Raw genomic sequence first — 27,809 nt, 5'->3', positions numbered from 1 at the left:
TATTAACAGACAAATCTCATACTTTCTCATTGCACACAAAAATACGAAATTGGGAATAGTTTAATTGTGAGCTTTATAGCATAATAGTTGATTCACCAGCCACTATGAGGGCCATTCAGAGTGCTGGAGTCCTAGTTGATAGCGTAACTTCATTAGCAACAAAGGAGTGATGTCATCTCTCCAGCAACTTTATGGCATGAAATATTCGCAGTCAGAAAAGCAAAAAAAAGTAGACAGCACTCCAAAATAAACAGTGATGGCTTATCGATCTCCTTATGAGAAATAGCCCATTCTTATCAGTCTAAAACTTCAAAAGAAGGAAAAGTGGAGCGCAGCATCCAAGATGTTGGTACCAATAGAAAGATGGCATTTATTCCACAGATGCAACATTTCTGCTAGCTCACAAGTGGTTGGAAAACGCTACATCTAGCTGAAACATCACAGCTGTGGACAAACAATATCTTTGTATTTCTACCTACAATTTGGATGCTGTGCTTCCATTTTTGAAATATCCATGGTGTCACTCACAGTGCACGCCTCTACTCCAGCTGCAGTACATATAGACAAGTAGTAACGTCACCAACACTCACAATAATGTCCTTTACTTAGCAATCCCGAACACAAACATAAAAGGCACTTACACGTTTCGAACCCCTCAGCATATGAGTAGGTTCAGAGGTTCAAAATGCGTTAGGGTATTTAATATTGATATTTGGGTTTCCTAAATAATACAGCATTATTGTGAATGCTGGTGCCATGTCTATTTTTCTTCACCTTCATCAGGCAGGAAACATTGTTTGGTGCAGTTTTTGGAGCCTAAAACAGGAATAGCAACAGTGAAGAAACATCAGCTTTTCTTATAGTTTTCCTTTTTTAGGATTCACTGCGGACTTTGGCTAAGGGTTCATTGACACGGACAACTGTAGGACGAAGGAACACCCAACAGTAGTCCCAATGACTGCCGCTCCCGTGATTTCACACAGGAGCGATAGTCATTCAGGGAACGGAGGTTGGCGACTGGGAGAGATCTCTGGCACGCTCCGCCTCCATTCACTGAACGACTGCATCGCTCCTATGCGAAATCAGGAGGGCAGTCATTGAAGTCGAACTACTGACTGTTTACACAGTTAGAAGTGGCTCACTAGTCATTTCTTTTAAGTGAGCTGAAACAAAGTGACTAGCGACTAATGAGGGATTTCTCGTATCCTATTGGGTCCCTCCGTTACACAGGACATCCATCATTCAAAATTGCCCATTTGAGCAATTTTTCGGCCAATAGTTGACCCGTGTAAAAGAAACCTAAGGCCTGTATCACATGATCGTATTAGCGGACAAAAAAATTTACGGGCGCAATATGCAGAAAATACAACTCATTGATTTGTGTGCGCAAGTGCGTCATCCAAAGAAGTAAAAAAAAACATCTCAAACTCTTTAAACTGGCCATTCCAATGGCTGAGAGCATCAGTGCCTGCTTTTTTGTGCACAACTCGCGCGTGCAAAAAGTACATTAAAAACCGCTGCTGCGTCCACAAATACGCAACACCCGATGTGGAAAAACATGGGGCAAGTGCACACACAAATCCGCATAGGTTAATGTGACGCAGGCTCGACTGCATCAAAACTGCACGTAAAAGACGCAACTCTGCATTAATATGTAAATACTGAAACTATGGAAAAGTCAAAAAGTTTTGTACGACAGTTGCATTATTTTAGCTTTTTTATTTTTAGCTTAAAAGAAAGTGAGGCAGAAAAAACAGTCACAATAACTTATATAAATAAAAAAAACGAAAGACTGGTATAAAAACAAAAATAAGTAAAAAAAAAGAGAGAATGGAAGTAAGAGGAGAAACCTGACAAAAGGATATTTTTCCTGGTTAGCACCATCTTAAAGAGAAACGGCAAGTAAAAAAAAACAACAACAACAAAAAAAACACAACGCATCGGAAAAAAAAAATCGAAAATAAAAACTAAACATTTTTCACAAATAAAAATATATATATTTATATAAAACAGCACAAATATGGACAAAAGGAAAAAAATAACACAAGAGGCCACGGATGGAAAGTTCACATCAAGTCAAACTAGTCAATACTCCCTAATAAATCACAAAGACTTCCAGATATGCAGCTTAAAAAGTAAAAAAATGGACATTTTCCAAACTTTTACTCCCTGATAAAAAGCTAAAAGATAGTAGAGTTGGTATTCTGCTTCTGGATCAGTGCATTGACACGTTTGCTGGGATATTGATCAGAGAGACACAGATGTGAGGTATTCTTGTAACCCGTGAATTCCCCTTCACCAGTCTTCCTGCAGTGAATGACATCATATCCGCTGGTGGTATAGATGCATAGTAAAGGGGCAGACCAAACAAGACACAAAGAAAACAAAAAAAGAACACAAGAACGATGGTAATCTACAAAGACGGGTAGCAACTGAAAGGAAGAGCAAGTTCAGCACCCTCCGCAGCCTGGGAGAGAGAATGAGGCAACAGTTCTGCAGTATTTCGTGACCTTTACCTGTAAGGCCAAGAGGCAGCAAGACTCTACGAGATTTCTAATACTTGGGACTTTTGAGGCTCATGTGGGAAATATAAGGTCATTCTAGAGGAGCAACCGACATGGTGATGGAAAGGACAAAAAGACTCCACATGGAATAGCACCCACATAGCAGCCGACACCGTCCAACTACTTTTGGAGAGCTTGTAAATTTGTCAGGCAGCATGATGTATAAAGGGATGTAGGAATGTTCCATCAGCCTTGACTACCGCAGGATGAAAGGCTGTCATATAACGAATCACTCAGGGATTCAGAGTTCTCCAACCCAGTCTGACCCTGTTCGTTATCCCGAGATTTGGCTTCACTTGTACCCTCATCTCCAACTTCAGAAGTGCTAGGTGTACGACTGCTCACACTGCCCGGAAAACAAAGGGAGGAATGTGGGTAACCGGACATATCGCAGTCTCTATCACCTTCGGATGGAATCTGTAGAAACAAGAAGCCACAATTAAAAAAATAACAATAATATAGCCATGGCTGTTGCCTAAATTATTTTCAGGTCTTTGTATGAGTTGTAGAGTTCGTTTCCAATTACTAGTTATACACATAAGCCTTGGAGGCCCACCTAACGTCGGTCATACATATTAGGCGTGAGGTTGATGCCGGAATGTGTTGAGGAGGGGCAAAACCATTTCATACTCTTCTTTCCTCTCCCCTCTTACATCACCTAGCTCCAGTTAGGCATGAGATTAGTGCCGGATGGCACTTTTACCTCATATGGCCCTAAATATACCTTCAAACACTTAAGTACCCTAGTTTTTTGGGGACACCTTTCCAAGTCTACAAAAGCGCTCTGAACATTTCTCCAATTCCGTACCACACCCATATTAGGCCACATTCATATCCATTTTTGGGTTCTGTTATGGAAGCAGGAATACAAAAATTCCTACACGTAAGGATCCGCCCTAATGATAGAATAATATGTCGCAAAATGGACACCACCGACTATAATGGGGTCCATTCCAGCTTGCATTATGCCCTCTGGCATTCTCCTGGACACAAGTGGCACACCATGCTACATTATTTCATCCAGAGTTTTATACTTGATCTGTGCCAGATGCGCTGACTAGAGCCTTCCTTATATTATTGGTCAAGTTTGACCTAGTGGCAGTTTCCATCAAGGAGCTGCCCTTGTCAGGGCGAACACCCCATTCTAGGTCCATGGATAGGACAGGGTTCATTAGGGATAATCATGTGCCTCAATATTTGTGGTGTTATATGAAAAGGCCACCTGAGATGAATCTACAACGTAACTTTTAACCAAGATAAGTGTAAAAACTAGAAGTGATAAAACATACAACCTAATCATCCATTTATCCACAGATACAGTGGAATCCCTTCAATGACACCCAGCCAAATAAATTGCAAAAGATCACTAATTTATGACCAAATCTATTAAAACACATGATTATCCCTAATGAACCCTGTCCTATCCCTGGACCTAGACGTGGTGTTCGCCCTGACAAGGGCAACCCTGTGCTGGAGCCTACCCCTATAAAAACTTGACCAATTTAATAAGGAAGTGATAACCTGCTATAGTTTTATGGTGTTTAAAAGAGTAAATGCACTTTTTAAAATACTTTCAAACATGTCAGAGCGATATGTCAACAGTTTTAATCAGTTGGGTCCAAGTGCTGTGAATCCCGCTGATCCTCAAAATAGGGGGGGGCGGCAGCTCTCACCAGAGCTCTGTGCCCCACCAGCTGACTTCATTGCTTTTTGGCTGCTCTCAATAACTGAAGGCAGACACATAGACTTCTATAGACATCTATGCATCCATTTCAGCTGCGAGAGAAGCCAACAGGCAGCAAAGACAGCTAAAGGGGCACAGCACTTTTTTTTGCCTTTCTCTGGCTCAAGATTGGGTGGTAATAGGCTGAACAGAATGGACATATGTCTTATTTCAGCCTAACATACTATGTTAATATGTATTAAAGTGTTCTGCTGTGCAGAAAGTGGAGGATAACTCTAAATAGACATCAATAACAAAAAATATTTTATATATATATATACTTTTTAATTTTTATATATTATATATATTATGTTTCCTATAATAATATAGGATAATGTGAATGCCCCCATTTTAAATGTTTCATATACGGATATGCTTGGGACAGCCCATTTATTCTGGGATAAATCCTGAGTCAGCGCTAAAAAAAAAAAGAGAGAACTAATTACTTTTTAATTAAGCCGATTTCCCTAAACACAGCAGACAAGAGGCTCTGGGTTCTCGTCTCTGGTGACAGCTCGCTCCCTTATTTCCTGAAGGTAAACTAGAGATGTGATTATCTTTGCATCTACGCTCTAACGCTGTCTTGCGGATTTGGTTGTGCTGATTGCTGCTCCAGCCTTGATTGACTACTATGTATAGTACTATGTGATGGAAATGAAGAGATAAAGTGTTCCGTCAAAAGACGTCTTATAAAAGTCACTACAGTGCAGAGCGAAAATATCATTACTGCCGCCAAGTGCTGCTCAAACAGAGTATATCCAGTCTTCTACAGTACTGCAAGAATAACAATTGCTTATAATAATGGAACGTGTCATTTAGTAGCATTTTGTATCATAACTTCCCATTAAGCCTCCCTTCACACGGGCATATTTCCACACGCAAACTTTGCGCATACAACATGTAGATAATAGAACCCACTGGTTTCAAAGGGTTTGTTCGCATGCGCGTATTTTTCCTGGGCATGATCTATTTTCCTGCGCAGCTAAAATCCCCATAGAAGTCAATGGAGACATGCAAATACACTAAGATACGTGAAACACTGCGCAATTGTACATGAAAAAGAACACATCTGAAACTCATTAGACTAATTAGCCATTCCAATAGGTGCGTATTTTTTTTTGACCTCGCACAAATAAACATGCCTTGCAGTAAAATACGCCAATTCACACGGAATAAAACATTGTTCATTCCACAAATACACAACGCTCAGGCGTGCGTTAATATGCATACGCTCGTGTGAAGGAGGACTAGCTATGTGTAACTGCACAGCCTGAAATATTTGGGTCCTCACAGTTATATAACGGCTCCTTACAAGATCTGAGTTGTACAGAGCCATAATCCTCCAATGCACTGCAGCACATAAAAAGCTCATGACTGCCTTAAAGGGAACCTGACCTATCTTCGGTGAGCTGAGCAAGAGTTTCCATTGACTCCTATGGGAGCTGGAGTTTATGGAAACTCCTTTCAGGAAAATAAGATTCCCCGCTGCTTACAGCAGGACATTTAAAACCTGCTGCCCAGAAGCACATTTTAAATACCCCGCTTTAAATTCCTGTTAGTCCCCGCGAGGTTGAGGGAAGCCATGAGGGTTCCCTTAATCCCTGCGGGGACTAACAGGAGTTTACAATGGGACATTTAAAATGTGCTTCTGGGCAGCACGTTTTAAATGTCCCATTGTAAGCAGCGGGGGTATTCCTCCAGCCCCGCTGCTGGGCAATTCCCCAGCAGGGGGGGGGGCAGCAGGGGACTCCCGCCACATCTCTCCCCAAAGGATTTTCCTATAGCGGAGAGAGAGAGGGAAAGAGGGATCTGCCCTCTAGCCCTGCCCCTCAACCCCTGCCTCCTCTATCTTTGGGGAATCCCTGTGAGAAGCCATATAGCCCCACCCAGAGCAGGGAGAGAGATCGGGGCTATGGGTTAATTCCACCATAGCAGGGAGAGAGAGAGCAGGGCTATGGGGGGATTAACCCATAGCAGGGAAAGACAGAGCAGGGCCATGGGGGATTAACCCATAGCAGGGAGAGATAAAGCAGGGCCCTGGGGGATTAACCCATAGCAGGGAGAGATAAAGTGGGGCTATGGGGGATTAACCCATAGCAGGGAGAGACAGAATGGGGCTATGGGGGATTAACCCATAGCAGGGAGAGACAGAGCGGTGCTATGGGGGACTAACCCATAGCAGGGAGAGACAGAGCGGGGCTATGGGGGATTAACCCATAGCAGGGAGAGACAGAGCGGGGCTATGGGGGACTAACCCATAGCAGGGAGAGACAGAGCGGGGCTATGGGGGATTAACCCATAGCAGGGAGAGACAGAGCGGGGCTATGGGGGATTAACCCATAGCAGGGAGAGACAGAGCGGGGCTATGGGGGACTAACCCATAGCAGGGAGAGACAGAGCGGGGCTATGGGGGACTAACCCATAGCAGGGAGAGACAGAGCGGGGCTATGGGGGACTAACCCATAGCAGGGAGAGACAGAGCGGGGCTATGGGGGATTAACCCATAGCAGGGAGAGACAGAGCGGGGCTATGGGGGATTAACCCATAGCAGGGAGAGACAGAGCGGGGCTATGGGGGATTAACCCATAGCAGGGAGAGACAGAGCGGGGCTATGGGGGATTAACCCATAGCAGGGAGAGACAGAGCGGGGCTATGGGGGATTAACCCATAGCAGGGAGAGACAGAGCGGGGCTATGGGGGATTAACCCAAAGCAGGGAGAGACAGAGCGGAGCTATGAGGGATTAACCCATAGCAGGGAGAGACAGAGCGGAGCTATGGATTAATCCCCCATAGTCCTGCTCTCTCTCTCCCTGCTATGGGGAAATCCTGAAGCCCAGCAGGGCTTCTTCTCTCTGTCCTCCTGGAGCAGCTGCCTGTTCACGCGATCTTTAGCGCAGTATAAGCACTATTTTTTCACGCACCTATACAACGCTAGAACAGCCCTCATGTGAACAAAGCCTATGGAAGCGTTTTTTCACTACTCTGTGAGGTTCTCTCTGGTGGTTTCTTCTCAGGTGCCAAAAACAGAACTATGATGGAATCCCCAAAATGGAGCCATTCACTGTAATTAGTGAAACTGATATCACCTTGGTGTCGAATTGAAAAGGTTTCCATTTGTTTCTGTTATTTTTGCAGTATAGAACAGCGCAGTTGGTTATGTTATTATATATTTCAGATATAATAGAAACTAATGAAAACCTTGTCCATCAGGTACCAAAGCGTGAACGCTCCCCAAAAAGCTGTGCGACCTTCTAATTCAAAGCAACATATTAAGGACACTTTGGTTCCAATTAGTAAAATGAACTTTAGGTTAAACTCTACATTTAGACAATACAATATAGATTTATGACTGGTCACTGACCTCTTCCAGCTCATGTGCTCTATTCCTGAAGTTCTCAGTAGAGCTGGCGCTGACCTTTGCATTGGGAAAGGTCCAGTTTTTCCCTTGTTGGGGCAAATTACGATCTCTGTTGGAATCTGCAAGATAAGTTAATGGATTTTAACCCTTTCATGGTCGGGTCACATTCTTCCGTTCTGGTAATCCCACTTTCAAAAACATCATAACTATTTTATTTTTTGTGTGTACATGAGGGCTTGTTATTTTGGAAGTTGTATTTTTCAATTGTACTACTTAACATACCATAGAAATGTATTGGATGGCTTTCAAACATTTCTAAGTGGGGGTGAAATGGGAAAAATCTCACAAATGCACCATTGAGGGTTTATTTTACAGCATTCATGGTGCAGTAAAAATGACATGTTATCTTGATTCTGTGGGTCAGTACGATTACAGCGATACCAAATTTATATAGTTTTATATTAACACTACATTTTTTTCAAATAAGAATTGCTTTCTGCCCCAATTTTTTGACCCCCATAACTTTTTATTTTTCCGTCAATGGGGCTGTGTTTTTTTCTTTGTTTGTTTTTTTTTGTTTTTTTTTTTTTTACAGGGAAACCTGAACTTGGCATTCCAACAGATTTAGGGAACATATGACTTTTTGATCACTTTTTATTGTATTTTTTCTTGGGGATAGAGTGATCAAAAAAGTGCAATTCTGCCATTGTGCATTTTTTTTCTGACTTAATTTTTACGAATTATTTATGCAGGATTAATCATTTGATATTTTAATACATTGGACCTTTATGGATGTAGTGATATCAATTTTTGGCCTTTTTTTCTTTTTTTTGATACGACAACTGAGAAAAAGGTTTTTGATTTTCTTTTAACATTTTTATTTTTATAATAATTTTAAAAACATTTTATTTTACTTCTTTCTATTAGTTCCCATACGGGACTTGAACTTGTGATTGTTTGATCACTTATACAGTATAACGCATTACTATGGTATTGCATTATGCTGTATTTTATCAGGCTGCCTATTGAAGACATGCCACAGGCACATCCCTAATAGACAAATGATCAAGGTAACCCTGAGGGCTTTCAGAAGTTTTCAGGCTGCCATAACACCCAGACAGCAACTGTTCAGGACATTTAAATCCCAATTATTTAGGACACTTAAATGCCAGTGTCAGAACAGACAGTGGCAATTAATGGGTTAACAGACGCGATTCAGTTGGGGGGAGGGTATCGGACAGCTGATACCCGCCGTGTATAGATTGGGTCCACACGCCGAGTCGCTTCATAGACAGCATATACTGTGGACGTCTATGGACATCCTTACTACACGGGGACATTTAAAGCTGTATGTAAGATGGGAAGGAGTTAAAAGGGTTAACATAATGGTGGATTGAATGGCTGAGATTTATGACGTTATACTCATTTCAAAAAATTTGTACAAAACTACAAAAATTTGTGAGAGGGCTATATTTTTTACTTCACCCCAAAATATACCGAAATGCAAGTCAGTCAACTAAGATGAGATCCTCAATGACATTGGCCTTCGATTTGCTTCACACTGACAACAGGAAAGTGCACTGCTACCACTGCCACCATTAATGAGTAGTCATATGGGTTTGGAAAGTACAAAAGGCACAAACCTTCTCCATACATCCTGTGACCTATGGCCGGTTCTGGTTCTGCCAATAGTGCATGGAATGCAGGGACACTCTGGTGCTGTCCACTTGGGAACATCTCTTCCACAGCTCGCATGTCCCTTTCCAAGGTCCTAGCTCTTCGGGGTACCTTGGGGAAGGCAGAAAACCTTCCCACTGGAAGGACAGAAGGAGAGTCTAGCCTAGGTTTTAACTTTGGGGTATTTTTGTTAGGAGTCCCTCCACAGTAATCCGGAGGAGGAAATGTCCCAATACCACTGTCCAGAGTCCGAGTGAGTGAATCACAAGCTATGGAGTGGGGGAAATGAAAATTAGTTAAACAAGAATAATGTTAAGAGTCAAAAAATAGATTTGAAAAGAAACGTGATATGAAATGGAAGTCATGAAGCAAAAAAGGGATGACGATGGGAGGAAGAAAAATTCAAAAACACATGGAGTGGATGACAACTTCATATTTAAAAAAAAAAAAAAAAGTATTTTCCAATCCCTAAAAACGTCCCCCGAGAGGCTTCAAACTTGTTGCGTACATCCTCAGCGATATGACATGCATGTGACTGCAGCAGCCAATCGCTACTTGCGGTGGTGAGGTCAGTATAAATGGATGGTCGTTGATGCCTACCAGTCACGTCATATCACTGAGATTGAAAACACTGGAGGGATCCTAACACTTCCCCTTTTTTCTTTACGGGACACTCGGAGCTACAGTATGTGCATTAAAGTGTAAATTCTACTAATAATCAAAAGTTATAGTTTGACTATTTTACTTTAAAAAGACTTATTTTTTAGCTCGAAAACAAAAATTTCATTAAAGAAAGAATACATCGAAGTTTTCCATAAACAAGTTAATACACCAAGGTTATAGAGTATGGGTACCTTTGTATGGAACGACTGTTGGGCGCATTAGCGCCTGACAGCCGTCCAAACAACTATCGCTCCTGTGCTTTTACACAAGAGCAATAGCCTACCAGAAACTGGAGGCGGAGTGGCTGGAGAAAGATCTCTTCTGGCCGACCGCCCACCTCAATTCACAGTAACCAGGAGTCCTTCGAAGACTGAGCTCCGGTTCAGTGAGTGGAAACGGAACGACTAGTGACAACTGAGCGACTTCTTGATCAGCGCTCCAATGGGGGCCGTGTGTACACGGGCCGTCAGTCGCGTGTTTGAGGGATTATTAGGGCAACTATTCGCCCGTGTAAAGGTACCTTAATCTGCAGAGTCTTCCCATTTATAGATGGAAACACAATGCAAAGGAAACAAAGAAGAAACTATTACAAAGATACCTGCAAAGTGCTGTGAAGTTATAGACTCTGAAATCCGCTCATCGGCAGGTAGAACCACCTCTCGGTTCTATCGGGAGAAGACCATAATTAGTAACATGTTTTTGGTGTTTTCACTGGTCCTCTCCAAAAAAAAAAAAATTAGCATTAACTCAAGGCATTTACCTGATCCATACTCTTCTGCTCCACCCGCTGCACATGTGCCACCATCCCATTCCTTGGTGAACGAAATGGGCGTGCTTCCTTGTTCTCTGGTGATAATCTTGGAAAGTCTCGGAGTGGTGTCTTCCCATCCAGACGTCCGTCTGCAGGAGTCTCCTTTCCATCCACCCTACGCAGGAGAGTTAAAGTTTCATTAAATCCTCTATAGACTGATTCTTTGTAATCTTATGTAGGTTGAGAAAGGATGTGTTTAAAACATGGAGTGCATTTTCCCCCTTGTTTGCGCACAAATTTGGAAGCAATGGTCTGTTCTTTAAGCCAAGTTTTACTACCACAAGGTTTCCTCAATTAGTGTGGTTGGTCACTCGTCACTATAACAGCAGTCTACAATCTTCCAAGTGATGGGCAGTGTGTCAGCAGCTTATCTTGGCTTAAGCAGTATATCAGACCTGTTTCATCCCTACTAGTCATAGGGTGAGAATATTCAGTTTCACTAAAAGGTACCTTTACAGGGGGCAATTACCGCCTGAATAATTGTAGGAAAAAGCCAATGGATGACATCTTAAGGGTAGATTCACAAAGCAGAATTCAGCACGGAATTTTCCATGGCGAATTCCACCTCAAAAGACCGCAACAAAATCTGTTTTTATGCCATGGTTTTTGATACGGATCTGCAAGCTGATTTTGCCCCGTCAATGGGCAAAATCCGCATGCAGAATTCTGATGTGGAAAAAAAAAAAAAAAATCACATTTTTGTGAGTTTCTGCTTCAAGAAGTGACATGTCAATAGTATTACAATATACGGCGGTAGAAATTATTTTATTTTTTTGGCAGAATAAAGTTATTATGTCATTTTTAATCACAGTGTGTACATTAAAAACAATACTTCCACGAAGATGGTGAAATTGCAGGGGTTTTTTTGCCATTTCACTCCACTTAGAAATAAAGGATTTTTTGAAAATAGGGAGGAAAATCGAAAATAATTAAAAAAAATAAATAAAAGCCCCATCCTTAAAAGTTTAAGCAGTTTGACTTAGAGCAAAGGTGTCGAACTCCTTTTTACCGAGGGCCACAACAGCATTATGGTTGCCTTCAAAGGGCCAATTGTAATTGTAAGACTGTGTTTTAAAGGATATTTTAAAAAGTGGGGAGGGGAGAGCAGACAGTTTTAGTCCAGAAGAACTGGGGCACAAGTCCCCCAACACAGACACCTGACTTTAAACTGCCAAATAGTCGAAGAAATTGAAACATTGTGGAGGTTAGCAGAACCTAGTGAAAGGTTCCCCAAAAATTCGATAGAGCCCTTACTCACTGGGTTAGGCAACAGTATAACACAACCTCCTCTCCGATCCGTACCACAGGCTCACAGAATATAGATAGGCAGGCTGGAACAGACTCTACACGCTGGTAGCAAGGACCAGCCAGGATGAACAAGTCACCTCATGGTCTGAGCCAGACAAACAGGATAGGCTCAGGAGGGGAAGTACACAACGGAGTGCACACCAAAGGCTCCAGGGGCTGCAGTAACAGCCACAACGCTCAGTACGCATGCACCCGATGTCCCAGTGTAGGACCAAGATAGCGCACGCAATTCTGGTACCCAGCAGCAGACCACACAGCACCAGAGGGTCTTTTTGGCACAGCTTAGGACTCTCTGATCTAGAAGATGCTCTTCTGTGTCTGGACCTCATGGTGGGACACATTCGGTTCGTAGGCTTTGAGTTTGACACATGTGACTTAGAGGCACAGAATCAATCTATTATATAAACAAATTACCACTTCACTTTAGCTTCAACAGAAACTATGAAAGGTGGTTCTTCCCATTTTAGTTCTTCAACCTTGCACCTCTGTTGGTTTATGATGTTATGGTTGCATGATAAGCCAAAAACTACCACTCAGACCATTTATCTTTATGTAGAAGATCATACAAATATTGACCCTTTGGATAAACTCGGTCAATTACCAACTCAGTGACAAATATCTAAGAATATTTCAATATTCTCAAAATCAATATTTTCTCACAAGGTGAATGTACCTCAACAGTGACAAATGAATATGCTAAGACATGTATACAGTCCGTGTACTATACGTGTTCCTGACTGAGACTGCTATCGAAATGGGTCCCATGTTAACAGTCATGGTTGAAGAAGCAAACGTGTATATTGATGTTAGATCTTGTACACCATGATTATTTTACCAATGAGATTACCTAGCGATATGTATCCGTTTCCAAAATGTTTTTTAACCCTTTACGTCATACTAAAGTCAAGGTTCAGCCTATTGGTTTCTTTGCCACAAATTGAGTTTCTCCACAATAGTACATTGTGAGAAACATGGTTGTACAGTGAAAAGCTATTAGTACCTGCCACATTCTCTCTTGACATAGTAGTCTGACCCCCGCATTATAAAAATTTTTTTAGAAAAGGGGCTAGCGGTGAAACAGGAAATGGCTTAATCACTTCCTGTCAGAAAGAAGCAACATTAGAAAAAGTTGAGTGCCGAGGTTTATTCTTAGTTGACACTGGATAATCCCGACCTTGAGCCAGGTTCACTTGGGCGTAATAATAATGGTCTACAATACGGATCAGCAATGTATGATGAAACAGGATGCATCACTATTCCATTCATTGGTATGCCATTTTCTACTGGGCAAAAACAGACTTTTATCCATTTTCGCCTAATGGAACATAACACCGAACAATGCAAATAGGAATGCAATACTGTATTTTAAAGGACTTCCCGTGGACTTGAATGGGTCTTTTTATATGCAAAATGGAGGACAGTAGTTCACACTATGGTTCTAAAATATGTACATTTTATATGCCCTTGTGACACGGATTAACATTACCTCCATATTATGGTCTGAAAAATACGCTTACGATAAAACTGTAACTTTTAGCTTTCTACTCACTTGCATTGTCCTGCTGTAAGCCCATAAAGGGTCCATAAGTTATAGTGCACAGCACCAACTCCTGAGTGCTGCAATATACTGCAGAGGACTTCTTCAGTGCGCTGATCCTTTGCAGGCTTGCTGCAAAGGGAATGCAACTAAAGGCCCATTTACACGCAAAGATAATTATGCAAAACAATCTCTCAAAACCTATCTTTTGAATAAACTGCTAATTGACACCAATATCCATTAACAGCTTATCACCTTCATTTGCATGTAAATGAGCCTCCAGGCCCAGTATGCTGAGAACAGCAGGTGGTCTGTTCTCTGCATTCAGCTCTTTTGTTCTGCCACGGGACTACAAGCTGAATGCAATGTAATCAGCACTCCTGTGGAGACTACAGCACCATGGACAGCAAACACGGCATGCAGTCTGTGTTACCTTCTCTCCGGCTGAACCATGGATTTTATGCTCACCTAAAAATCATCGTTCAGCCGAAGAGGGAAAGATGGGAGGATCTACGCACAATGATTATCGCTCAAACGATGGCTTTTAAGAGAATTTTGAGCGATAATCGCTGTGTATAAATGGGCCTTTAGTCGTTTGAGTTTTCAGCCATTACATTTGTTTGGCGCGGGGGAGTTACAGATATGACAAGGTCACACTCACCGATTCAGGAGCTGTTGCATGAAGTTGTCAGCAGTCATGGGTCTTGCATTTTCCCGTGTCTGGTCTACAGACACACCTGTACGACTCTTGTCAAGAGAGAGACCGTTGATATAGGCTCGCTCCTCTTGAAGAGCTTTTCGGAGGTCCTCAGCTTTTTCCATCAACATGGAAATATTCAGGCTCTCGCCCTTTGCATCCCTAGTCCGAGGAGAGCCACTCGCAGCTCTCTCCCGTTTCTCTTCTTTGACACGAGACGCTTCTGGCCTACGACTAAGAGCAGGCAGTTTGCTTTTCTTTAAGCCAAACCAACTTGCAATACCACTGGAATTGCGCTGTTTAGGATCGGGTGGAGGTGCACGGTGCTGTTCCTGTAACCTTAGCATGTTTTCCTTGATGCCCTTCATCACCTTTTCTTCAATGGCAGAGTGAAGGGCACTCAGTGGAAGATTTTCTGTGCCCTGCGCACCTGGACTACGGGGACATGCATACTCTGGGCAGGTGCTACTTTTCTTGCCTGCACCAGTAGACTGCATCCTCTGCTTCTCATCATTGGGAAGGGTGGGTTGCCTGGGAGTTGGTCTTAGCTCTTCACTTAGGGGCCGAGATACAAGAGGCTTTGCTGTTGCCTTACTTGGGGACTTAGCAGGTAGCTTTGTTGGGCTTCCATGAGGGCTACGTGGAGACTTGCTTGGTACAGGTGGTGCACGAGATGGATTACGTGGGCCATGAGGTGAGCCTGGTGGGCAGTTAGAAGTTGGCTGTCGAGTCCGAGCAGAATCAGATTTCTGTCCATGGTACCTTGGTGGGTAACTTTCAGTAGATCCAGGCTCAGGAGTCCTTAAACTGCTCACACCTAAGGTTCTTTTCATAGATGGACGAAGATCAGGGCCATCTGGTATAACTCTATTTTCACCTGTCCCCGCAACAGTAAGTTCTGTCTGTTGATTATCAGAGCCCCTTATTTTTCCTATTCTTTCTTTAAATGGGAGAGGTCCAGCAGACTCTGTAGGCTTTCTGGAAGCTACATGCTTTCTTATAAATGGTGTGTTTATCTGACCATTATGGTCACCAGAAGAATTTACTTGGGAATGAACACAAGGTCCAGGGGAACAATTAGAGGAGCAAACTTCACCAACTAGTTTAGGAGACAGTTCCAAATCCTCAATTTGGTTTGCAGTGGGAAGCACAGAATTTTTAGCAGGAACATTTTCATAATCATGTGATTTTTTGGTGTAACACAGAATTCCAGGTCTATTTATTAAGTTGTTTGACCTTTCTGTTTGTCCTTGCCTACTGGCATCAGAATTAATAAATTCAGACGGAGAAGGTGGATTATCTGTTTCTTGACCAGATAATTCCTCAGTTGCCTTTCTATTTAGGCGTGGTGAGGGAAATGCCTCATAATTATTGCTCCTACAAGGAATTTTGGAGGTTTGAGTAAGCTGAGGGCTAAGCCTCAGAGAGTTTGGATTCTGTAATTTATCCCCTGAGCCTGGCAGTTTCAAAAACTTGAGAAACTTAGCTGGAGAAGGAATATGAGGGGTCCGGGGCTCAGAGGAAGGAATAAGTGCATCTTGTGGGTCAGGGCAGGGGGAATTCGGAATCACCATCGAGGGCTGAGGACAATCATCCTGTTGCTCCTGGACTGTACTTTTGTGGGAAAAAACTGTTGCATCCCTTGGCAAACTGACAGAGGCTCCAGGAGAAGGAGGACATGAAGAAGGCCCATCAGAAGTATTCTCAGAAAGAGTTTGCTTTCCTGGAGAAGAAGACAAGGAGTCCCCTCTCTCTGAAACTGCTGGTGGTGTCACTGGCACATGCTGACTTTCAACCATATCACGAAGGCTTCTACTGTAACATGTTAATGAATGAAGATGCCCAGCATGGCCCCTAGCAAAGCCAGTTCCATCTGAATAGCCCTCAATAGGGCCCCTTTTATCAACTGCTCCACGGGAGCACATACATGGCGCTAAACCCTTTGTCAAGTCTGATAATGGCAATCGTTGCCTAATTTCACTTGGAGGAGGAGGTGGATCTCCAATGTCATCATCTGAAGATGATGAGCTTCCCTCAGCTTGCCGCATTGACTGCTGTGACTCTTCTCCTGATGCCAAACCAAGGTGTTCCCCTCCTCCCTCTCCAGGGCTACCGGCTGGTGGCTCTCGTTGTATAGGCTTCCACTTAAGGAACTCCTCCCAACCACTCTGCGCCAGAAACAGACAGGAGGCCCAAGGTTCATCTCCACCAAGTTCTGCAGGAGTTAAGCCTTCACCATTCACATAATCCAAGCCTTGGTCTGGTCTTACACGCAACCCATTTCCACTAGCCGATGATATCCCCCCAAGAAACATTGGTGGTGTAGTGCAGGATGATCCACTCTGAGATCCTGTGGCCTCCAGCCTCCGTAGGACTTCTAAGATCTGAGCCTTTTTCCTGAGGAATGGGGACATGGCATCTAGAGAGCGACATGATGACTGGGACCGGCCTGGACGCTGTTTTTCCTATGTGACAAAGTAGAAAAAAAGTTATATTACTTCTAAATGCAGAAAGCTATTTTTTTTACATAAAAGTACTGTGCAATAAGCACCCAATAAATTTACACAAATGGAGCAATCCTGACGTCTGTCTTAGGAGAAATGAGGAAATATGAATTATATAATGAGAATTAAAAGACTAGGGCTGTAAATGGTTATTTATCAGTCACATTATATTTACAAGCATATTTTGAGATACAAGGATCTAATATATCTGGAAACTGGACACCCTCCAAAAATTAAAACTGCTCAGCGCGTTGATTCAGCATACAGATTTACTTCAATGTTTTATGGATGAAAAATATTGACAGTGTAACATTGATTAATGTTTAATTTTACATTGCAGAGGTCTTGCTTCACAAGATGCATATATATGTATGTATAAGATTTTTTGAACGGCTTTCACTCCTTTATTGAGTGAACATTTTTAATCTTAATGGAGAAAAGGGATTCAATTGTTAGAAGACACCTTTGATGGTGGCTTATCTCCTGGAGAAACAAAAGACAGGCATATTGAAAGATTGTTGGTCAATCTTGGGAAAACAAAGTACTGGCCTCCAAAAGATAGTTTCTCAAAGATTGGCCAACAATCTTTTGGAGGCCAGTCCTTAGTTTCTCGAAGATTGGCTAACAATCTTTTAGAGGCCAATACTTAGTTTCTCAAAGATTGGCCAACAAAGTATTGGCCTCTAAAAGATTGTTAGCCAATCTTCGAGAAACTAAGGACTGGCCTCCAAAAGATTGTTGGCCAATCTTGGGGAAACAAAGGACTGGCCTCTAAAAGATTGTTGCCCAGTCTTCGAGAAACTAAGGACTGGCCTCCAAAAGATTGTTGGCCAATCTTTGAGAAACTAAGTATTGGCCTCTAAAAGATTGTTAGCCAATCTTAAAGAAACCAAGGACTGGCCTCCAAAAGATTGTTGGCCAATCTTCGAGAAACTAAGGACTGGCCTCCAAAACATTGTTGGCCAATCTTGGGGAAACAAAGGACTGGCCTCCAAAAGATTGTTGGTCAATCTTGGGGAAACCAAGGACTGGCCTCCAAAAGATTGTTGGCCAATCTCCGAGAAACTAAGGACTAGCCTCCAAAACATTGTTGGCCAATCTTGGGGAAACAAAGGACTGGCCTCCAAAAGATTGTTGGGCAATCTTGGGGAAACATATGACTGGCCTCTAAAAGATTGTTGGCCAATCTTGCAAAAATCAGTGGGTTTTGGCAAACTTTTATCTAATGTGTATGGCCAAGTTTAAAAGACCTTGGAGTTTCCTGACCTTTCAGAAAGGCAGAGAGTTTATCATAAGCTGAACAAGTGGTTTGATTTCTTTACCTCTCTCTGTACTCCACATTGTCCCAATGGAAGGGAGACTGATATTCTGTCAAGGTCTCCTCCCTGGGAGTCAGACAGAGCCTGCAATGGGTGCAACTAGATTCACACAAACAAAAAAAAAAAAAAACAGACAATGAGACATGTCATCATCTACTCAAGGCCAAAGACACAAGACATCACAAATGCTAGGAGAGTAAGAAAAACAAAATTCCTTTTGCAAGTTTAAGAACCAACAGCACAGCTGCTGGGCGTTTACCTCAAAAGTTCATTGCAGATATACTGTAATAAAGTTGGAAGTAACCAATTTATCTTTTAGTGCTCCAATAACCCAAGATAAAAAACATAAAGCAACTTGATTGCAAAAATGTTACAGTTTGGGTCTACAGCTGCTATACAACCACATTTGGCTCCAGAATTACAGACTACAAACAAATTGTGTGTAGTTGACCCCTGCAGCTCATGCATTAGGGTGCTTTTATATATAATTATTGTTCTAAAATCGTTCAAACAAGTGAAAGTGAACAATAATCGTTCGGTCTAAACGCGGGCCAAAGACTGAACGACGAATGAGAACCGTTCACTTTTCGTTTGTCGTTCATTTTATGCAGGCATGGAAACCATCATTGGCGGAGCGGGCCGAGGAGCGATCTGCCCCTACACGCCTCCATTCACAATAAGCAGACAGTTTTTAAAAAGTGAATGACTGCTGTTTACACTGAATGACACGCTTTTCAGTTTTCTGCATGAGTTTACACGGGACGGATATCATTCAGATTCCCGCAGGAGTGCAGGAATCTGAATGAGTCTAATTCATAATCGTCCTGTGTAAAAGGGCCATTATTCTTCTGCCCCTTCTCCTGAACGTTAGTAAATAGTAGATGTCAGATAAGTTGAGTAACACGTAACTTCAGGATCAGACTACACAGTCTTGGCACATCTGAAGGCCCTTTTACATGCAAAAATTATCCCTTAAACGACCGCACAACTGAACAAACTGATGACATTTTTGCATTAAATTACACGTACAGATAATAGCTCTTAATCATTTCCTCATTAGCTGAAGTAAACTCTGTATGAGTTTTCTCAGGTGGGTGGGTGTTTATGCGAGAGATTATCTGGCCAGCAGGATTCCATTGTCTTTTCCTGGCATGAGTAAACAATGTACTCATTGTGTGTGCAAGGCAAACACAATGAGTACACTGTTTATTCCCCTCAAGTCTGCAAGACACTCAAAAGACTGAAATTCCATTTAAATAGAATGTCTTTTGAGCGGCTTGAGAATGGTTTTTATGCGGGCTAAAAACAGGTGGCAAACAACAAGTGAACAAATTTCGAGCAATAATCGCTGCATGTAAAAGGGCCGTAACCATTGATGTGCATAAGACAATTATGAGTATTTACAGTTGCTTCTTTTCTAAAAGTTTAGAGGTTCTGGAGGAATAGAAACTTTGCTTGCACGTGTGGACACTCTTTAAAGGGTTGCCACTTTATCAAAATATATTTCTTCAAAGGCTCTAGCCTGAATTGTTGTGGCACATAATTCTGTAAAAGTCATCATACTTCACCCATCTTCTCAGTGTCCATGTATGGGTTATGTAAGCATTGCAAAGACACAGTCTCTAAATCCACAGGAAGTAAGCGTTCACGTGATATACCAATGCGACTGCTTCCTTGGAAGTCCTTGACTGCATCCTCTTCCTTGCAAGCATCAAACAGTAATTTAAAGTATTCAGCGCATGTACAGATATAGACAGTAGAATGTCTTGTATCTGCGCATGCACTGAAAGCACTCCGTTACAGTTCTGCATGGCGGCCCATAGATAACATTTACAGAGTTATGTGCCACAACAATAAAGTTTAGAGCCTTTAGGAAATATTTCTGGAATGTAACAAGTTATATGTAACAACCTTAAAAAGGTGTTTCCAGGGATGTGAAATACATACCCAAACCAGCAGTGTCAGAACCTCCACAGGCACATGCCCATTAATAAACTCTTGGCACATTTAAGACTGTCTAAAAGCCGGAAAGTGATAACCGGTGTAGATTTACACCAAAATTTGCATTATTTTCTGTTTTTCCTCTTAATAGTTCTGACTTAAACTTGGAGACTATACCCGGTCCGTGAAAACTGCGTATGCTTTTCTCTGCACTTTTTATTATTGGTGAGTGCCGAGAAAACTTGCATTTTTTACGCAAATATAGAATGTTCCAAGATATGCAATTTTAAGGCTGGTTTCACACGGGTGAGCACGCATTTGGATGATGGGTCTTACGAGAACAAAATGCATGCGTGATATATATGCTCACATGAACTAATTCGAGGTTTACATCACTGATCATTCTGCAATGGAGGGAGACGATTGCCCATGGGAATATAAGGAAAGGTTTCCTCTTTCCATTCTGCTGAGATACATCCGTTTTAGGTTGAAAGGAGTATGTATGGGAGAAGAAGACCTCTCCTGAACGTGATGCAAACCCGGCCCAAGCTATCTAAAAGACATATACACTGTTGAGATCTGTCCATATGGTGACCACCCTTATTTGTACTTCACTCTTAAAAAGAAGCTGCACTTTTTTAATGTACAGAATTGGCAATGGTAAGCATTTTTGTAGTAAGTTTTATTAACCTATTCTGTACATTTTTCATACAAACTCCTCTTCAGCTATGCAGCGAGGTGAAGATGGTGCTGAGAAATGCATCTTCAGCTAACTGCATAGCAGAAGAGGGACTATCATCTGTGCCTGCACTGTTCTATCTAGCGCAGGCACAGCTGTTTCTATAGAACAGGGTTTCAATTAAGGTCTACTGTATATTTTATTTATTTTCAACTCTACTTGGTCCTCCTGTGCCCTCAAGATGTTTCGCCCTCGCTGGTGTTATTACTCTCTTGCCCCACTCCTGCTGTCATCCCCAGGCGCTGTGTAAGGAGAAGCCATTCTCTGCTGCAGACTGCTTTTCCCCTTCATATGTGCCAGTTCCCTGCCAGACCCAAATACACTGTCAGTGCATTGGATGTATGTCACAACTGAATGCACTGAGGCATTGATGTAATTCTTCGCATCCATCTGGAAAACGGGCGCTACATACAGCGCCCAGGGCTGGCAGCAGGAGAGTAATAAATAATACCATCATGGGGGCACAGAAGGACCAAATAGGGTAGAAAATAAAATATCAAATCAGACATTTATTAATACATTGTTATATGAAACAGCTGTGCCTGCACTATGGAGAACAGTGCAAGCACAGCTGGAGCACCCTCTTCTGCTATGCAGTTATACGAACTAGATGAAGATGGATTTCTCAGCCCCATCTTCACCTAGCTGCATAGCTAAGAAGGGGTTTTGTGCAAAAAATGAACAGAATACGCTAATAAAACCTATTGCAAAATTGCTTAGAATCGCCTATTCTTAATATAAAAAAGTAAGGTAACTCTAAGTGTGATGAAATATGAATAGCTAAGAAGAGGATGGCTGCCCTATCGGACAGATCTCAGCCATGTATACGTCTTTTACATAACTTGTTCTCCCGTACATCTGCTTTAGATCGAAAGGAGAATGTATCTCGGCAGAATGGAAGGAGGAAACATTCCCTTTATATTCCCACGGGTAATTCTCACTGCTCCTTCGCAACATGATCCAATGATGCAAACCTTGACTTATGTGACCTGAGATATGAGAGAATCAGTAAATTATCTATGTATGTGTATGTATATATATGTATATATGTGAGTGTGTATTATAGTTTATATTGCAAACACACAATATTGTGATTAGTATTGCAAACTTATGCAATTAATATTCAGACTATTTTCTCATCAGCTACAAGTAATGTATTAGGCTGGGTTCACACGGTGCCACAGAATTTCCGTGCGGACTTTCCCCACCGGCATTCTTAAGCCTGAGACTAAGCAGCAAAGTTGGCGAGATTTGCAAAAATCTCATCCCCATGCTGCGAACAGTCCGCTGTGGACATGCCGCTCGCAATTCAAATCCGCGATATGTCAATTGTATCGCTGTTTCCGCTGCAGATTCTCTTCTCTCTATGGGGAGAAATTCACGCTGCGGAATACAGGTGGACAAGCCACTTTAAACCCGCGCCAAGAGGCACAGGTTTTGAAGCTGCGGAAATCTCGCGGAATTTCCGTGCGGTCCTGCTGCTGACATTCTTCGAGATTTCCGTGGGATTTCCGTCTTGTGGGAAGCCAGCCTTAAATTTGGTTTTCAATATTCATTGCTTTGCCCACACATATTAAAGGTATTGTCCGGGACGTTTTTTAATTAATTGCCTATCCTTAGGAGAGATCATCATTAGGGGATTGAGACAGCGGTCCACCGCTCCGAATCCCCATCAATCTGCTGATTACCGGCACTACTGTCAGTATGGACAGCGCAAGCAGTAGATCGCGCTGTCCGTAGTGCAGGCGCAGTTCGCCTTGCAGTCGATGCAATGCACATGGCCTTATACTGACTGCTCGGATTGAGTCTGGCGTCCTCATGTACGGTCCTAAATTACCATAATAGCAGCGTACTTATATCAGACAGATTCCTCAGAATTGGACTATTGACTAAACGTATCCGTATGAGTTCATTAAGACTATAACTAAAACGTATCACAGAAGGAGAGACTATAAATGAAGGAAGGTGCTGTAGTAACAGGCATGCATGACGAACGAAAAACTACTCAACCTTGTGCCTCGCACGCAACCTGTTCTCCATGGTAACGGCTCTCACCTCAGGGGATGATCCCGAGGAGCGCTGCAACTTCTGGTGAAAGAGGTCACTCAACGCTCGGTTTTGACGCTCAAGGTCAAACACCCTTTTTTTCAGTTTAATACATTCTTCCCGTAGATCCTGAAAAAAAGAGGAAAAATAAATATATTACATATGAAATGAAGTGGAAAACTAATGGCGCCGGATGAAAAGTGTATTAAAACCACATTCAAATAGCATAAATATGCATTAAAGACAAAAAAGTTAAATATTCAATATAATGCTTATACATCGAGGAAATTCTTGAAGAGAACCATTAAGACTTAACGGGGATGTAACAGCAACAGGAGTCACCACTATGTATTTTTTTTCCTATGCAGCATAAAACCATACATTGTACAGGGTGAGGCAAAAGTCTGGACACACCCATTTAGCTGGTGGAATAATTAGAAATTGACCTGTGAAAGTATTAACTGGGAGGAAGGCTGCATTTGTTTGTGGAGGAGACATTTTTGGTAGCCATTAGAGATGAGCGAACGTACTCGGTAAGGGCGATTTCGCAATTGAGCACCGCGATTTTCGAGTACTTCACTACTCGGGTGAAAAGTACTCGGGTGCGCTGTGGGTGAGCGGGGGATTGCAGGGGGGAGTGGGGGGGAGAGGGAGAGAGAGAGGGCTCCCCCCTGTTCCCCGCTGCTACCCCCCACTCCCCTCTGCAACCCCCCGCCCCACAGCGCACCAGAGTACTTTTCACCCGAGTAGTGAAGTACTCGAAAATCGCGGTGCTCGATTGCGAAATCGCCCTTACCGAATACGTTCGCTCATCTCTAGTAGCCATTTTGAATTTATCTATATTGAATTTAGCTAAGGTTTTCCAAATGAGAAGGAGGTGATGTGACAGATCAGTCTTGGATGGAAGTTACTCAGAAACACACTGAAAGTGTCAGTTTTGCCCCCTATGTACTTGTTTAGGTGTTAAGTGAGGACAAAGTTGATAAATTGTGTCTGATTCCCACAGCCTTTTTTTTCATTGATGGATCACTTAACTGTGCGAAGCACCTCCAGATGTTACAGGACACCGTATTCCCATCTGTGCTCAATGAGAACAGCTAGTTCCCATGTTACTTTCAACAGGATGGCGCACCTTCACACTTTGCTGTGGCCATGCACAGATGGTTGGATGTGTAACACCCTGGGGGCTGAATTGGGTATACAGGTCCAGTAGAATAGCTGTCAAGGTCACCAGACTTAATGCCTTTGGACTTTTATCTTTGGGGCCATTTAAAGTCATTTGTGTATGCATAAAAATACGCAAACAGCAAGCCCAACTATGCTGTGAAGCAATATCACCTGCAGTTCTTCAGCATGTTCACGAAGACTGAATTAAACATTCAACCATGTGCGTATGGCACAATGGTGGACACGAACAGGTCCACCATTTCATTTTGGGAGACTTTGTCTTCACTTAACTCCTAATCAGTTAAAAACAGGGCAAAACTGAGTCAGTTTGAGTACATTGTAGCCAAGACTGATATATCACATGACCCCCCTTCCCTTCTGGAAAACCTGAGCTGAATTCAATATGTCAAAGTTCAAAATGACTGCTGAAAAGGTCTCCACCACCAAAAAATGCAGCCTCCCTCCCAATACATTTACCCATTAGAAGTCGATTTCTTCATTATTATACCACTGACACAGGTGTGTCCAGACTTTGTATATTATTTATATTGTTTAATAGTATAGAAATGGTATGTAGACCTAAATCATAGGGAATTACAAAGCAGAAGGTAATGGAGTTTGGCGCAGCCATGTGTTATAGGTCTGTGCATGAAATAAAAGGACCTACCTTTTGATTTAAAAGTGCCTGAACAACGTGGTTTGCAACCTGTAATATGAAGCATTAAAACGTTATTTAGAGAACAAACCTAATAGTCACACCAAAATTAAAGAGTTTGGTAACAGTTTTGCATCAATAATATGAAAGTGTTTAATGCGCATCTTGCCCATCTGAATGCATGTAGCTGCAAGGTAGGCGGAACCAGGTAATAAATCTTAGGCTGGATTCACACGAACGTATATCGGCTCGGTTTTCACGCCGAGCCGATATACGTCGCCCTCATCTGCGGGGGGGGGGGGGGGAGGCTGGAAGAGCCAGGAGCAGGAACTGAGCTCCCGCCCCCTCTCTGCCTCCTCTCCGCCCCTCTGCACTATTTGCAATGGGGAGAGGCGGGACGGGGTGGGCTAATTCTTGGAACTTAGCACCGCCCCATCCCGCCTCCTTTTATTGCAAATAGTGCAGAGGGGCGGAGAGGGGGCAGGAGCTCAGTTCCTGCTCCTGGCTCTTCCATCCCCCCCCCCCCCTGCAGATGAGGACGACGTATATCGGCTCGGCGTGAAAACCGAGCCGATATACGTTCGTGTGAATCCACCCCTCTGCACTAATTGCAATGAGAGGAGGCGGGCCGGGGGCGAGGCTAAGTCCCAAGAATTAGCCCCGCCCCCGTCCCGCCTCTCCCCATTGCAAATAGTGCAGAGGAGTGGAGAGGAGGCAGAGAGGGGGCGGGAGCTCAGTTCCTGCTCCTGGCTCTTCCAGGCTCCCCCCCCTGCAGATGAGTATGACGTATATCAACTCGGCGTAAAAACCGAGCCGATATACGTTTGTGTGAATGCACCCTTAGATTGGTAAGGATTCAACTATTGGGAACCCGCCAATCTGACAATTATCACCTATCTAGTTGCTGAATGTGATTGGCTGGAATAACCCTTTAAAGGAAACCTGTCACCAGGTTCATGCTGCCTGAACCATGGGTAGCCTGAACCCGGGATAGGTATGTATGGGGGTGGGCCATGCTGGCCTCTTTCTTCCTGCCTGATGTAAACTGACAACTCTCTCCCTACACACCAAAGGGGAGAGAGCTGTCAATCTGCACAATGCAGGTGGGGAGAAGCTGGTTCTGCCCACACCTTCGACTGGAAACTCTGTTCCAGCTCTCTTCCAAGTCATACTTCAAAGAATATTTATTCTGAAATGCACACATCATTTCCCTACATATGTGGCCTTTATAATTATAGGGGGTTTTAATACGTTCTGTCCGATGCTTACAATCTTAACAGAATGCTCTGCATTGAGACACATTGTAACACTAAAATGATTCATCCAAAAACAAACTTAAAAGGCATTGCCCAGTTATAAACTATTGATGGTCTATCCTTATCCGTAGGACAGGCCATCAATAGTAAATTGGTGGGAGTTACCACTGAGGATCCACTCCAATCATCTGTTCACTGGACGAATGCTCTTGTGCGTTGAGTTGATTTCTGCAGGAAACAGACAGCTCCGTTCTCACTGCAGTGGTCAGACTAGGTATTACAGGCAAAGTGTTCATTGAAGTGAATGACCTGCAATACCAAGCCTGACCACTGCAGTGAGAACAGAGCTGTCCGCTTCCTGCAGAAATCAGCTCAGTGCATGAGCACATCAGTCCGGGATACAGCTGATCAGATGGGGTCCTGGGTGCCAGACCTCCACTGATCTAGTATTAATGACTTATTCTACACGTATAGGCCATTAATAGTTTACAACTAGACAACTCCTTTAACTATAATACAACAGACATAAATATAAAAACAAGCAATTGCATCTCCGGGATTTTATTAGGCTTGACACAAAAGTCTAATGTCAATTAAATTGCCCATCATGCAATAGTAATTAGTGGTAAATGTATATATGGTCTTATTTAAGCTGTTCTATTAAGATTCCACCATGGGACAATTTAGAGCTCAGCTGTAAGGATTTTAAGAGCCGCGCTCACAGTTATATATATATATAATAACCCTTATCTACAGGACTGAATGCCGGGCGAGATGTCTGACATTCCATATGGGTGACACAATAATTGAAGCCAGCCGTGGGCTGTAAAATATTTGCGTTCCCGCAGCTGTTTGTAGCATACAGCTATTTTACTATCTAATCATGTCATCGAAATCCATCCCCTCACGTTTCATAAGGAATACATTGTAACGATTGTCCTCTGGCTGCACTCACTGCTGGACGTCACTTTGATACAATGTCATATCTGGTCGATACATTAGAAATGGATACAGGACGCATCTTGTAAACGGAATTGTCAGGACTCTCCTCAAACATCAGTTCAGGTGTGTGAGATGTGCTCAGAGTATATGAATGGCCTTTATTCAATTAAAGCAGTGAATTCCTGTTGAACCAGTAATAAGTAAATCACGGTATGATATGTAATACTGGAATTGACTAGACTCACCTCATCGAGGCAACGTTCATAAGTTTCCCGTTGGGTTTCATTGGCTTGAGCAAGAGCAGCGTTTTCAGCCTGCAATAATAAGAGTAGAATATGTAAAAGCCAAGTATAAAGAAACTATAGGACTGATTGCTCAATTATCCAAATAGGCCATATTAGCAATCCAAGTTCTTGTTACTGAAATATACACCCCTGAAGTCATATGGGAGCGGACTAACAAAACTCTGCTAACGTCTGCCAATTAAAGGCCCATTTAGACACAACGATTATCGCTCAAAATTTACTTAAAAGCCGTCTTTTGAGTGATAATCGTTGTATCTAACTGCACTGACATCGTGCCGCTTTCGTTAACCCGTCGCTGATCGTTGTCTTTCAGCGTGCTGAAAGATTAGCGATCAGTTATCAGGAATTCACAGAGGGATACAGCTGATACTATTGTTTCAGATGTATCCCGCTCCCTGAACATAGCCGGGGTATGAAGAACAGAGCGGTCCAGCTGTGTTCTCCATACCCAGCTCGGAGCACTCGGCTGTATAACAGCCGGGCGCTTAGAGCAGAGAACAGCTGGATGCAGTAGTCAAGCGGCCCTGCTTGTCTTCTGCATTCTCAGCTCGGAGCACTCAGCTGTATAACAGCCGGACGATCCGAGCAGAGAACAG

The 27,809-nt window shown here is 42.8% G+C and overlaps 1 protein-coding gene across 5 annotated transcripts in view; it reads right to left on the bottom strand.

The window, feature by feature from the left end:
* Positions 1-1,710: 1,710 nt before the first annotated feature.
* NCKAP5L (NCK associated protein 5 like) overlaps positions 1,711-27,809 on the bottom strand; it is a 79,952-nt gene continuing 53,853 nt past the window's right edge. For 3 of the 5 annotated variants that reach the window (XM_066585814.1, XM_066585830.1, XM_066585823.1), the window contains exons 4-13: positions 27,154-27,222; positions 24,723-24,761; positions 22,898-23,017; positions 18,166-18,261; positions 14,304-16,804; positions 10,747-10,912; positions 10,585-10,651; positions 9,290-9,592; positions 7,650-7,765; positions 1,711-2,981 (exon numbers count right to left, since the gene is read on the bottom strand). In XM_066585814.1, coding sequence (XP_066441911.1) covers positions 2,751-2,981; positions 7,650-7,765; positions 9,290-9,592; positions 10,585-10,651; positions 10,747-10,912; positions 14,304-16,804; positions 18,166-18,261; positions 22,898-23,017; positions 24,723-24,761; positions 27,154-27,222 — 3,708 coding nt within the window. In that variant the 3' untranslated portion in view covers positions 1,711-2,750. The remainder of the gene's footprint in view (positions 2,982-7,649; positions 7,766-9,289; positions 9,593-10,584; positions 10,652-10,746; positions 10,913-14,303; positions 16,805-18,165; positions 18,262-22,897; positions 23,018-24,722; positions 24,762-27,153; positions 27,223-27,809) is intronic. The other 2 variants (XM_066585847.1, XM_066585839.1) reach the window with 2 other exon arrangements.

The sequence above is a fragment of the Eleutherodactylus coqui genome, chromosome 1, assembly GCF_035609145.1.
Source record: "Eleutherodactylus coqui strain aEleCoq1 chromosome 1, aEleCoq1.hap1, whole genome shotgun sequence".
NCBI classification, from domain to species: domain Eukaryota; kingdom Metazoa; phylum Chordata; class Amphibia; order Anura; family Eleutherodactylidae; genus Eleutherodactylus; species Eleutherodactylus coqui.
The sequence above is the reverse complement of the archived record's forward strand: the minus strand, read 5'-3'. Positions and strand labels throughout refer to the sequence as shown.